The sequence below is a fragment of the Paramormyrops kingsleyae genome, chromosome 7, assembly GCF_048594095.1.
Source record: "Paramormyrops kingsleyae isolate MSU_618 chromosome 7, PKINGS_0.4, whole genome shotgun sequence".
In the NCBI taxonomy this organism is placed as follows: Eukaryota; Metazoa; Chordata; class Actinopteri; order Osteoglossiformes; family Mormyridae; genus Paramormyrops; species Paramormyrops kingsleyae.
In genome coordinates this window covers 10,497,017-10,511,289 of record NC_132803.1, presented here as the reverse complement: position 1 = coordinate 10,511,289, position 14,273 = coordinate 10,497,017, and the positions used below count along the sequence as shown (strand labels likewise).

At 44.0% G+C, this 14,273-nt stretch overlaps 1 protein-coding gene across 1 annotated transcript in view; it reads right to left on the bottom strand.

Moving 5' to 3' along the window:
- gfra2b (GDNF family receptor alpha 2b) overlaps positions 1-8,659 on the bottom strand; it is a 52,724-nt gene extending 44,065 nt beyond the window's left edge. Inside the window, exons 1-2 of the mRNA XM_023808205.2 lie at positions 7,765-8,659; positions 2,892-3,206 (exon numbers count right to left, since the gene is read on the bottom strand). Coding sequence (XP_023663973.1) covers positions 2,892-3,206; positions 7,765-7,843 — 394 coding nt within the window. The 5' untranslated portion in view covers positions 7,844-8,659. The remainder of the gene's footprint in view (positions 1-2,891; positions 3,207-7,764) is intronic.
- Positions 8,660-14,273: the final 5,614 nt, after the last annotated feature.

Below are 14,273 nucleotides of genomic sequence, written 5' to 3'. Positions count from 1 at the left end.
CGACAAAGATCAGGGTCAAAGCAGAAGATGTGAGAAGCAGCCAATTCCACAGCTGGCATTTAACTGCTGTTGTCAGTCGACCAAAAAATATGTCATCGTCAATGTTCTTCAAGGCTCAGGTGGAGAGTCACATTAGGTTATTACCACCTCAGTCTGAAAATACGACTTGGCAACTTTGCTCAATTCTTCCATTCAGCAGAGACAACCACTGTTCTGTCCCTTTGTGTGGATTTTTTCAGTACAAAAGAGAATCATACTAAACTACTTCTGCACTGATTGCTCCACCAGTGATGTGAGAGAACAAATATATAGACGCTTCTCTACTTACGAACGAGATACGTTCCGAATGGCCATTCGTAACTTGAAATGTTCGTAAGTCCTTGTTCAACATCATTTTAAGGGTATGCGCAAGTACAGAGGACTAGGATGCTGGGAGTACGCACGCTACGCTGCTGCGCGGCGGGAGTAGCGGCCAGAAGTCATACTAGGTCAAGTTGGTGCGCAGAAAAAAAAATTGATGTTGCGGACAGGAACTGGGAGCCCAATGAAGACAATTTGGACTTACAGTCCTCTTCGTTCATATGTCTGAAAGTTCGTAAGCTGAAAGTTTGTAAGTAGAGGAGCATCTGTACTGGTCATTGAGATGAAGAGTAGAGATCAGAATGATCAGTGTCTTTATCTTCGGTCTGTAACTGAGACTTGTATCTGTTTCCTTGTTGGCATAGATATCTCGTTAACTAATGGGTACAGATATGGAGCAGCCAATAAACTGTGTGTGTGAGAGGGAATGTAAAGGAAAGGCTGAGGTTTTGTGGTGGGGTTTGGGCAGGTGCTTCCAGGCATGCTTGAGGGGTAATTATTTGAATAGGAAAATGTTACCTTGTGTTTCCTTTAATCCTGTCTTGTTGTTTTCAGCTTTTAACATTTATTTAATGAATGTCCGTAGGGGGAACAAGATTCGCGTCTCTTGACAAAGCTTAATGTGCCGTTCTGCCGCCTTCCGCCTTCCGCCTCGGAGTTCTTGGCAGCTGAGGGATGACGAGCCCTGCGTTTTTCTGCGTGCCAGTTTCATGCTGAGATTTCGAAACCAAACCCAACATATGGCCAGCTCATGTGTGACAAGTTCAGCAACTTCCCGGTGTCTCTGTCCCGGACGCTCGTGCATACACGAGCCCCGCTCAGCCACTGCTTTTGGAGAAGCTCAGCTGGGCACTGATCTCTCGGCCCCAGGGGCCATCTGTGTGACGCAGCGGGCCATTAAGCGGTCCCTGAACGGAACACCGCGCTCACGGTAATTCTTAGCCTCCAGACTCGCCGCCTCCACCATGCACTCCAAATTCAGCTGGGCCAAAGTTTCCCAGGATGAACAGACATTGGCTGCCTGCCGACAATACCCCAGTAAGTGCTTTAAAAGAGGCTCCCTTTGTTTGAGAATGTGACTGATACAAGCACCACTCCATTGTCCCCCCCCCCCCCCCATCACCCACCCTCATTTTATTTTTATTTACCTAAAACTATTTTGGCTAAGTGAGCAAAGTGGGACATGGTGTTATTTGCTGGATGACAGGCCTGGGGGCGGCAGCGTGGGAGAGCCGCCTGGCTGAGCTCTAAGCTCCAGTCTGATTCAGCACCACAGCAGCAGACAGCTCCCGACCCAGTGGCCTCTGCCGGCTCTGTTTCCATAGTACCTTTCAGTCCTGGCACCTCTTGGACTGAGGCCAGAACTGGCACGACAATTAGCGCCTGGGGCAGCTCTCCAGCCTGGAGGGCGTCTGAACGATCCTGAGATGTAGCGATAAACAAGACCACCCTGGAGGTCAGATAATCACGCTGCAGGAAACGACCTCGCTTCCCTCCATTGGCCTTCAGAGAGTGACAAGGGGAGATCCGTCATAATTGGTTGCCTGAGCATTTTCCAATGAATATGTGCATTCATAGTTTGGGTCTGTCAACTGTGTAACAGACTCCTAATGATAATACTCTCTCTTTGTTGCCTGTCACACTTAACAAGCTTTACTAGCCTTAGCTGCTGGGGATAAGGGGTGGGGGCTGGTTTGCGCCCTGTTGTGAGCTGGGGGGGCAGAGCCAGGCAGACCGTCCAGCCCTTGGCTCACTGGCAGATGTTTATGAAGGCAAATAGCTCAATGTGATGACGCACAATGTGTACACAATCAATTTTCACTATGATATGAACATTAAAGGAAAGTGTCTTATACAAAGCATTTACCTAAGAGAAGTATTAGTATAAATACTGGCCTCATGACGATGATACTCATCTTGGGTGTAACTGATACTACTGCAGTCCATGTCGAAAGGCTACAGGCTATAGGTGCTGAACCTTCAGCAAGGTTTCTAACCTGCATTGCTATGTAGTGTTGTTTTTTGCTATTCAGAATTAACAATGGCTCTTACACCTCAAGGTTGCTACGACAACACCTGCGCGTCTCACTCTAAGATGTCGAAGAGGTGTGTTCATAGCAGTGCCCAGAGAGGCCCTGTGATGCTGCAGCTGTCAACACATCGCCGTCTGAAATACCACAGGCGAAAGTCCCCGGCCTGAACCAGAGGATGTGTCGGAAGTCACGTGCGCCCACACACACACACACACACACACACACACACACATACACATACACAGGTTTGTAATTATATCTTTGTGGAGAGCGTCCGTTCATTTCTATGGGCAAAACCCTAATCCCAACAATGACGATCTTAACCCCTACCCATCCCTAACCTTAATCATAAGTAACCAAACAAAACACAAGACTGCAGTCACAGATTTTTATAAAACTGAGTTTCAGAAATGGTCCCCACAACATCAGAATAACAGGCCTTTATCTCACTCTGGGTACATCCATATAACCCACCCACACCCAAACACACACTCTTACCTTCGGTCAGGCCCATGTGGATGCTCCAGTAATTCTGGAGACACTGCAGCTCCTTCTTCATGCCCCTCCTGCAGCGGCAGTCGTACAGCGGGCTGTCCTGCAGCACCTCCAGTGCCACCTGGCACTCACGGTTGGCCAGCATGGTGCTGCGGTCGCGGCCCACCAGGCACTGCCGCATGATGCGGTAACGCGAGCTGCACTGGGGGCTCTGGTTGCACATGTCGCTGGCCCGCACACAGTCCATGGGGGCCCTCCAGCCGTGGGCCCCAGCCCCCGGCAAGGCTGAGGTAAGGGCCAGGGAGTGCACAACTTCCTCTGAGGGGAGAGAGGGAGGAGAGGCGTGGGTGGGGGTGACAGCCTCAGCGCTTTTACCGGCTGCAGAATTAGCGCTGTCATCTTTTTTTTTTGTGTGCGTTTTGCAAGTTGCCTTTTCAGAAAATTGTGACAGCTGTGATTAATGATGTGTTAATCACCTATAAAAAATTACACAGTGGTTCAGCAGAACTAAACCTGAAAATTGCAGGTCCAAAATCACAGAACTGGAAATACTGTGGCATCTTTGCGTAAGGTGTCTAATTTGAATTTCTAAAAAAAAAATAAAAAATTTAAAAATGTAAATGCCCTTAGGCAAGAAAAAATTGAACCAGTAGTTACAGTTACATTGTATAGGCTACAGTTACAGTAGCTAATAATCCTGCATAGCTATTGTAGCACTAAGTACGGACATCGGTGTGCATCTGCCGCCATGTTCAACTGCACAGGTCACTTACTCACACTTTACAGCTGTCATCTGAAAAACCTGCAGAAGTTCACCCTGGGTACACATGGGCCTGAACTGTTCAAGATTAGCAGCTCAACTAGAGGGTGAAATTTTGGATCTTGAGGGGTGGATGGATTTAACACACTTTGGTGAAGGTGTTCTTCATCTCCTGCATACATGCTGCTGTGTTGTACGTTTTAGTCCACAGTTGGATTTTAAGAGGAATCCAGAGTCTCAAACGTAACTAGTTCTTTAATAGATATTGTTAGCCAAATCCTACAAAGAGTCCTGCATATTTAAACAGCAAAGGTTACCAGTGTAAATTTTGCACCAGTTACCTTTGGTCGATTGGCTGGCACAGTGACCCTTTCAATTTTAACCCAATGAAACGGCTGGATATTTTACTGGAGCAATGTATGTCGAGCACCCCTGACCAATGACGTACCAGCAAAGCTCCTCCTGACACTGGACAGACAACCGCCATGCCTCACTCTGCAAATTGGCAACTGCAAGTCAAATAAAGTCAACTGAGCATTTGTGCACCACACTATTCACCATGAACGTGTTTAGAACGCCTCATGCCACGTCCAAGGTTGGTCACCCTAAATATGCTCAATTTGGCAGGTGGTAATCAGGTGGGAGCCACCTGAGGAACAGCACTGCCCACCCCTGCCACAGCCAATCAGAGCTGCAGAAAGAGCGGCGTTCTGTTACCATGGTGACAGAATGCCACATTAACATAATGCCTTACCGCATACGGTGAATCAAACACGGCAGGTTGCCAACAGCAATAAGCTCCCCCCGTGCCATTCTGTGATTATTGCTTCCTGACCCATAGTGCTTTTAGGTCATTGTACACCTAACGGCCGGGCTCACATCCGAATAGAAGCGTATCACAGGATTTTGTTAAACACATCATCTCAGGTTATCTATCAGTGGAAGTTTTGTTAGGAGAAGGTTTTTCCTTTAACCACCAAAAATAGCTTCAAGTGCCTTTATGCAAGCATCCGCGTGTTTAAGTGTTTTTAGAAAGCAGGACCACCTCGCAGGCCTTCAAACTGCACATTTTCACATGCCTTCAATACTCAAACTGTATATTTTTCTTCATTCCTGGAATAAGGAACCTGGCACAAGCAGTTAAAATGTTTTCTTGAGGTGCCCTAAAGAAAGGGAGTGGGTTGGGATGGCAGATGAAAGACTGTCAACCAGAGTTAAATATAAAAGTCTCTGACTGAAATAGCGTGGTCCACGTTGCAAAGCACGATCGTCTTATCACTGACTGTGCTCATCTGAACTCGTCACCCCCCCTCTCCCAAGCCAAAGCCCATCAACATACTGCAATTACAGTATACTGAGCACCCCAGGCTGGTCCACAATTCACATGAAACCTGGGTAAGACACTGTATTTATAACCAAATGGTTATTAGCTCATATACTATAAAAGAACATGCTGTATCCTTGACCAGTCATTTGCCCGTTAAGTCCACTTCCAGCAACCTCCAGTCACTGTTCTGGGAAGCACTGGGCTCAGGGTAGACTCACCCTAGCCAGAGCGCCCACAGCAGGGCTGTCAGGCATATACACGCACCCTCTGGCACAATCACACACCAAGGTCAAACTGTAGCTGCAGATTCTCCTGAACCCCACACACTCACAGCACCGCAGACAGACATCTGTCCAGCTGGGTGGCCCTGGAGACGAGGGTCTCCAGTGAACATCCCGAGGTTTAGATCCAAGACGCTACAGGTACGTGGTGAAGGAGGATTGAGATTACCGAGACTGAGAGTCTGCAATATGATGAGGAAAAAAATACTTAAACAGCGAGGACAATAAGGAACAGCGCTGGATCTGGTTAACAATGATCCCCCCATTCCTCAAGGCTGGGTTATGTGGGACACTGTGACTAAGTGAGTTTGTCTGTGCCTGTGGGGGTGGGGTTAACACTCACTGGGTGTTGAGGTTTCACCCTCCTTCACAGGGGAACCACCGCCCTTCACACAGACTGGGTAAAATCTAGGTTCCTATTCAGATCAGCTTTAATCAGTTCAAATGCTGGGGTAAAAAAATACCTACAGAAATTATTGCACAATAATTCCTGTTTTTAAATTTATACTATATTTTGCAATTATTTAATTAGTTCCTGTATGTGGGACTGGGGTCTTGGGGGGACGTTATCTCATGCCACTGTAGGCTATACTTGTGCATAAATGGTGTACAACAGTAAAGTCCACTTTACTTTCTGAGCTGTTGTTGATTGCTTTAATTTAACTCGCTTTATTTACCGTCGACTTTTTAACACGTCATTTACTTCCCAGGATTTCAGTCTTTTCGGTGCCGCTATGACTTGGTTTTTAATGCATTTCATGGCTTTTCACCCTCACTGAACATCTTTTTCTCCTCTTTGTATTATTTCTCCTCCAGTTACTCTCTCGGTTAACTGCTATTCTACTCGCCCATCTAAATCCCTGCGGCGATTCATTTACCCTGCCGCAACCGTGTCTTTTCGTTGCCTTTACCAAACTTTTAAGTGGCAATTCAGTCGCGAAAAGAGCTTAACAATATAACATCTGATTGAATATGAATAATTTGCCACCTTTGATAATGACATTACCGCTTGCAGGTTTCGTATATAGCGCCAAAAATGAAAGAGAGTGATTCTAGACCCAAAGCAATACTGTACAATTAATTACCTTCAGCTTTTTCCCCCAGTCAAGCAATCAGTCGTAGAGCCGAAATTGTCGGAAGCTCAGTTTGCACACTGGGACACTACTAATGCCCGCAGGGCAGTGTCTTGGGAAAAATATTAGCTTAAATCAATAGTAAAAGCGTATTGTACCTTATCAGAACAATTACTGCTGTAGTTGGCTGAGTATACAATATAAGTGACACTGATAGCATAAGTAAAGCACATACAATTCAATAAATGAAAAGTACATGTAACTTTTGCAGGGTAACCAATAGCTGTACGCCAGCGACTCCAGCAGGCCTGGGTGCAAAATGCAGGATTTATTGCCGCTCTCTAAAGGTGTCCGTTTAATCTCCAACTATAGGAAGAAGGTGTCTTTACTAACTCCATGTCGGACTAGTCTTCAGCTGCTTGGAGAACATATATTTCTTTATATGAGATACCATTTTAATAAAATCATTTTCTAACAAAATTGTCTAAGCCAGCCACACGGGTATTTCGGTTTGCGGCAGACAGAAATATGTCTCTTTCTCCCCCTGCATAAGATCTTCACATAACAACACAGACTCACCACCACAAGAGACTGCCAACATTTTGTTATCCTGACTAATATTACGTGACAAACGTTACATAACAAGACCCGTCCTGTATGTAGGCTACTTGCTTGTGCATAAAAATAGAGTGTAGCACACAGTGGACAGCGGCATTGATTGAGGAGGTGTCCCCCCCGTCGTCCCAAAGGTCTAGTCCCCCCTCACTCAATGGTCTTGGCCGGATTTCACGTTGCTTTTTTTTATTCTGCCGGTTCTATCAAACGAAGGACGCCTGTGTCACATCACGGGACACCACGTTAAATGTCTCTCTACTCCGACTCCACTTCTGCACATTAGTATGAAGGGAGGGTCGGTGGGTAACGGGATCGCGACGCAGGTTCGTTCAGTCGCTCAGTCACGGCTTGAGCGCATCCAAAGCGTCCCGTATTTGCGATGGACGCTCAGTCAAAACACGACAATATAATAAGAAAATATATTTTAGTAAGTGGGCAAACGGGTTGAGTTGTGAAGAGAACAGATTTGCGGCGTAATACACTTTTGAGACGGTAAAGAACAAAAAAAACTAACCATAACCATGACCATAACCGAGTGGATCTGATTACCTCAAATGAAGGTATAAAATGGTACCCTTAATAATGATAGTAAAAATAAGTATAAAACATATTTAAATACAAGTTGCAAAACAATTCTAAAAAAACATTGCCTATAAATAGTGGCTGAAGGGCAAATTTCACTTTAACACAATAAAACGAAAATGTGCTTAATATTTAAGTGAACTGAGGGTGTATTTGCGAAACGGAAGATTAAAGCATAAACCATTTGCCTTTTATAAAAAATGCGTCCGAGCTTTCGCGCGAGCCGAAATTCACTTACCTAATAAGAGCAAGACGCTGAAAACGTTCGTAAAAAACATGATAATTCCAATGGCGTGAAAATCTAAATATCCAAGCATCGCATCCACTCTGTTCCAGTAAGTGCGCGCAAAAACGCGTCCCCCTAATAATCCAGCGCTCCGGGAGGGGGAATAAACTTCGCCGCTGTGCGAAAGTGAAGCAATTCAGTTTCAAATTCCAAGAGGAAGATTCCGCTTCGCAATGCACCGCCTAAACATCTCTTCGGACCTTCAACGCCAGTCTCCGGACGAAAAGGCAGATGCGGCATTTAAATGTACAACAACCACCTCTATCGTTTGATGATCGGGCTTCGATCGCGTATTATCCGCCTTATAATGAAGATCGCGGCTGTGAAGGACTCGAACTTCGTGCAGCAGAGCAACGCAGGCGGACTGATGACTCTGGGCTGAAAACGGGGAGAAAAACTTATCTCGCTCTTTTTTTTTCACGATTGATTTTGGTTGGAATATGACGTACAAATGAAAATGTACTTAAAAGGGCAAACTTTTTAAATTACTGAACCGTCTAAAAGACTGGTGAATGTGCGCGTCTTCTGGAAAACTAAATATTTTCCATGGTAGATACCGGTGCTCATTCTCACTATCCTTATATGAAAGAGAGAGGCAAAGAAGAGCAGTCATAGAGCGATCTGCTCGGTACATCCATAGGTTTGCGAAAGCAGCCGAACGGAGAGTAAATCGTGTCAGCTGTCGAGTAAAATGCGCGCGTGGTTTGTTCACGTCTCAGCGACACCGACCCAGTGTTTTCTGTACTGCAAAGTGGGTCTAATGGCTTTAATACTTTTTCTCTTCCTGTCGGACAGAAGTTGCGGCTCGTGTCCCCGGGCTCCACGCTCGACGTCACCGCGGACGCAGCATGAAGTGCAGGAGTTGGCGCTGACACCGGCCGTCATAGGCGGTCCGACGCTGGAACGTATCAGCACCAGTGCGCTTTTTTAACCCCCACAACCAACAGTACGTTTTTCGGTAGCACTTCCCAAAAGCAAAATAAAATAAATTACATAGATAGATAGATAGATAGATAGATATATAGATAGATAGATAGATAGATAGATAGATAGATAGGCATCTACAATAATGTAAAATATTTACACATTCCGAAAACCATGTTTCTACTACTACTGTGATTTAAGAACTGCTTACTTAGGTATTTTGTGTGTGTGTGTGTGTGTGTGTGTTCCCTGAGAGGGTCTTACGCTGTCCTTCCTCTAAAGGTACACTTTTGAAGGGTCCCTCACATCTGTTTGAATTGCATCCAGCTAATTAGAAGCACACATCTTAATTTGCGGTTCTGCTGATTCCTCTGAAGCCTGCTGTGGGCCGAGCAATATCTCTGTTGGTACCTGGAGTAGAAAGTGGGGCAGCCAAATGTGTATGGTTTTCCTTGGAAGAAAAAAAAATACATTATAGTACCATAGGGGGGTAATGGAGCATCACTAAATTAATATGTGGATACAAAGACAGCCAAAGTGATTGAGGTCACCTAGAGAATGTATATTGCAAAACTGTTGGAAGTGGTGATTAGTTGTATGAAGTTACTTTGAGGTAATTTTAAAGTGTTCGCAAACAACAACATAAAAGGAAATACAGTTTTGAGCAAGGAATTTGAGAAGTTTTGCATTTGGAGACCTATAAAAGCCTTGGCAAACATCCTCACTGGGATCTCAAACATGTGGATGATGTGAGAGTCTGCTTTCCGGGGTAGAAACATAATTTTTAAACATGGATCTTTCACAGGGCTGTGCAGAGATTCTTTGAGGAGCAGGTGCTCAAAGGTTTTAAAAAAAAAAGAGGGGGGGGGGGGGCGCTTCAATCTCACGCATAGGTTCACATTAAATAGTTTAGGTAAAATGGGCAGGTGCTCAGTCCCCCCCCCCAGCCCGCCTGCACATGCCTAGTGTTCCAGATGGGGTTCCCCGGGGTTCCCCGTTAACAGGAACAGTACAGTTCTATGAATCGGTGTAAGAGAAACCTGCTTTGAATTATACAGCCTTCAATGTGCAGAAAACAAAGCAATTTCTATTGCAATGAGGTGAGGTACACTGAAAGGTGCACTCAACAAAAATTATATACCCCCCAGTGGGTTTATGCCTCAGGCAACCTTCTGACACACTCCACCTCCCCCCCCCCCCCCCCCCACACACACACACACACACTATTCTCATATGAAAGTTGTTGAGTGATTGGAAGAACAGGACAGACTGACACAATGGTTTACATCCAAATTTCTTAAATTCACAAGTGCCTGCATACTGTCTCAAGGCCCTGGGTGACTTACTAACTGTGAATCTTAAGGATGCCACACTATTAGGAGTTGGATTTGGCGGGATCACCCTTGTTTTCAGTCACCCATTTCTAAGCTCACTTGGGTTAATCGCAGTGAGATCTTCTGTAACCACTGTCTACTCAGCAACCTGTTGGATCTGAGCTCCAAGACAATGACTGGCAGGTCCTGTATTTGCGTTTCTGTACTATGCGTCATCATGATATTTACTGTAACTTTGACTAGGTGGCTTCTTTTGCTGGGAATTTGTATTGACCTATTACGACGGCCATGACATCAAAGTGAATTTGGTGACTATGTCATGGCTTAACATGATGAATTTTTAGGGGAAATGAACGTATCTAAAGATTATCTACAATCACACACTACTCATGTCACGCCCCGCTCCGTCCGCTCCCGATGTGTGCCACGCCCACCTCATTACCTTCTGTTTCGCCCTAATTGTTCCCACCTGTAGCTCGTTCTGTTACCTAGTCTTGTGTATTTAGTCCGAGTCTCAGTCTGTATTCCCCAGATCAGTCATTGTAGTGTCTCGTTGTGGTGTCCGTGCCTGTCCGTCCCTCCATTAAAACCCACGTTTCCCTAACTCCTTGCTGCGATTCGCCTGCTTCCTTGTTCGCCTCCCCGCCGGCGTGACAACTCATATTTCTATTTATATTTTAGGTGATTTTTCACTTTTGCTTAAAGCAACACAATTCTAAAGGAATTTTTTTTAATACCACCCAGATTTACACAAATTGTGCATGTGTGTGTGTGTGTGTGTTTGGAAGGTCTTCTTAAAAATTGTGCATTTAATAAATAACAACAAACCATTTCCTTGCATACTGCCAGGCTTTATGTTCTTTTGATAGATCCTCACAATGCCATGTACTACTCATTAAACCGGCACAATTTCATGTTAAACTGTAACAAATTCATTTTATCGCTTAACAAACTTTCATCCAGCATGCTTTGCACTGTGATGCACTTATCTGTGCATAATATTGCTTGTGAGGCAATTCCGATCTTCTTTTGTTCTCCACTCCAACCTTTTCTGTAACATGATTTCATGTCTTTAGCCAGAATTATACATGTTTAAAATGACGGCACTTCTGTCCCTGGTTTTTCCAAAACACACCTCATTCAGATGCACATGTGCAAAAATCACTGATTTGAATCCATACATAGCTCTCCAACCCATAATGCATCATCTCTGTGACTTTGGCAACTCTTATTAACAGGTTGGTGTCTTAGAGCTCATGTCGTCACACTGTTGATCCAGTGGTTCATTTTGTGCAAATAACATGGGATGTCAGAATGGCCGTGTCCTTCAGCTTCTGGGTCTGTCCTTAGAGTTAGTCATTTACTCTTGTATTTGTTCTTGCCTGTTCCTGCTTTTCCTTGATCTGGGATAAGCAGCATAAAAAGGCACAAACCCCAGAATAAGTAATTACTAGCTGCTCTGCCTCCATTACCAAGCTTTTCTTCATTTGTCGAACCCTGTTGAGACAGCTCACAATCTGCTGGTTCTGCTCCAGATGTACTGTTCAGACCATTATGTCCTGGGGGGGGGGATCTTTGTTTACTGAATCCACGGTGCTTATTTATCAATTCCATGCAATAAAACAGTGAAAGAGCCAGTGTGACGGTACACGAAAAGAAAAACCAGATGTGGATCTGATCCAGGAAGCAGGCAGTAATCAGAGTCAGACAATCTGGGTCAAAACCAGAACAGGCAAAAAGTATCCAAAAACGTAATAGTCAGAAAACAGGAGAGGGTCAGGAAATGGCAAACAGGTGATCGAAGGACAAGGTAATTTCAGGGCCTTGGGACAAAAAGGGAATCAGAAATCCAGAAAGAGTCGGAAGTAGGTACAGGAATGCTTGAACTCTCTTGCTACTGTACGTCTTCATTAATACATAAAAAAAAATCCGAAATAAACGATCTACGTCCGACACTACCGTTGTCACTAGCAATGAAAAAACCTTCTGCATTCACACTGCTCCGTGTAAAAGGCAAGACGCAGCTATAAGAGTAGTTGTTAATGTAAATATTTCTGACATTTTTCATTTGCACATTTAACCAAAGCTTTTTATGATATATTTTCAGAAGTGACGCACTTTATATTTTATTTGTTTGTTGTAGCTCGAGCACAACCTGTCCCCTCTGGTGACATAGGAGAAAAAAAATATTGCGTGGCCACAAGATAATTAACTGGTGGCCACGAGATAATAACGCGTGGCCACGAGATTTCCGAATGCCTGGAAACACATGGTGGATAAAAGTAAGTGTAATTTTATAAAGAAATTATTATTATTATTTTTAATTTATAACATAATGTTCAATGAATGGAGCATACAGTAGGTGGCGTGGTTGTGGGACTGAGTGTTTAAATCCAGTGTTGCCAACTAACAACAAATTTAGCTGTTTTTAGAAATTATTTTGCGACTCACAGGGTTTTTCTCACACATTTTCCGTGTAAATGACACAAAAAGTATTGTCTCCGCCTCGGCTATTGCGTTTGTTATTATGAATGACTGCTAACTAGCTAATCGTTTGTTAGCAAGCTAGCTTACGTCTCTACAGCATATTGTTATGTAATGCTCTTTTACATTTCCCTCTTGATCTCTGCACTTCTTTCACTTCCGAATGCTGATTTTGATTTTAATTTGGTTTCAGAAACCCATTCAACAGCTAGCCAGCCAAGAAGCACAACAGCACACAAAAATTCCTAGCGCACATGTTTAAGTTACAAGTGGCCTTTATTCAACAACCTATCATATATGATATACCTTACACTTAGCTTGTAGGCTACCTATAATTGTTGATAAATTAGGTAGCATTTTAACAACCGATACACTGATTAAAAATATAATTGTTCAGAATTTGTAGCTTTACAAGTCAGTAACAAAATAAATGTAATTCTTCAATAATGTGTAATGTGCAGTTGTTCAATAATTTAATGTGTTTTGTCTAAAAAATCGGATTAAGCGGTTTCAGAAAATGGATGGGTGACATTACTTTTACAAATAAAAATATGCGATAATAAACAAATTAATCTAACAAATTTCTAATCCTATTTTTCACCGAGATGGTGAATCGATCTGAGTAACGTCACTGAGAACTCTCCATAACAGTGTTAGCGTCATCACAAAATGACGTCACTGCGTCATATGGCAACTTTCGGCAACAAATAGACTTGAATGTAGCAACTTCCCCTGAAATTTAGCTGCCAACACTATTTAAATTCTGCTTGTAGTTTATAGACGTACATAACCGGAAATACTCCTGGCAAACTCAAACTGAAAACAGCGGCACGAAATGTTTAAAGGTTTCCGGAATGTAGATAAAAGTAGATGATAAAAAATGGCAGAACCTGGCGGAATAGATCATTTAAAACATATCGCCGTGGGTCAGGCAGGACACGTCTGATCCATGAGTCACAGACTGTGGAGGTTTTACTTTATGTGTTTGGAAATGTGTCCCTACTTTCACCCCCGCCAGATTTAATCCAAAGGAAAGTGGCGGGGAGGGGGCAGTCGGCTTACCAATGACTCTTCAGCAGGCTAACAGCAAGTGGTGAAGATGGGCAGGAGCATCCCGACGGCTTCCGTTGTGTCTACCCCCCCGCGATCCCCTGGCTGTTCGGCTGCTCTCCGGTTTCTAGCACAGCTGGCTGTTTCTCGCTCTGGATTCGGGGAGGGGCATTGCACTCTGAAGCACTTGCCATCATAGCTGGCTAAACACATGATCCTGAAACTCTATCCGCAAAATGAAATGTACTGTGCATTGTTCTTTAAAGGATGGCTAACCATAATTAGACGCATTGACGTCTGGTTCTCTCTCGAACGATGATTTTTAGGTCTCGTTATTTTTCTTTTTCCTCGCCAGGATAGCTTTCAGAAGATAAACTGCACGTTAATAATGTCTAGCTGAGCTCACAAACATGTGTTTACCCTTGTGGTTAGTGCTTTGTAGGCGACCCATGTCTTCTCCACGTCGGTTTTTTGATAATTTATGCGCAGTTGTGCTGTGGGGTACAGATCTAACTTTCGATTAATCTGTTCCTATATGGTTTACTTAATTGTAATGCATAATTCTTTCAGTCCTATCCTTCTCCAGAACCGATGAAATTACTAAATATTACACACACACGTACACTCGCATATAGGCCCATATATATATAATCAGCATCATGAATTAGT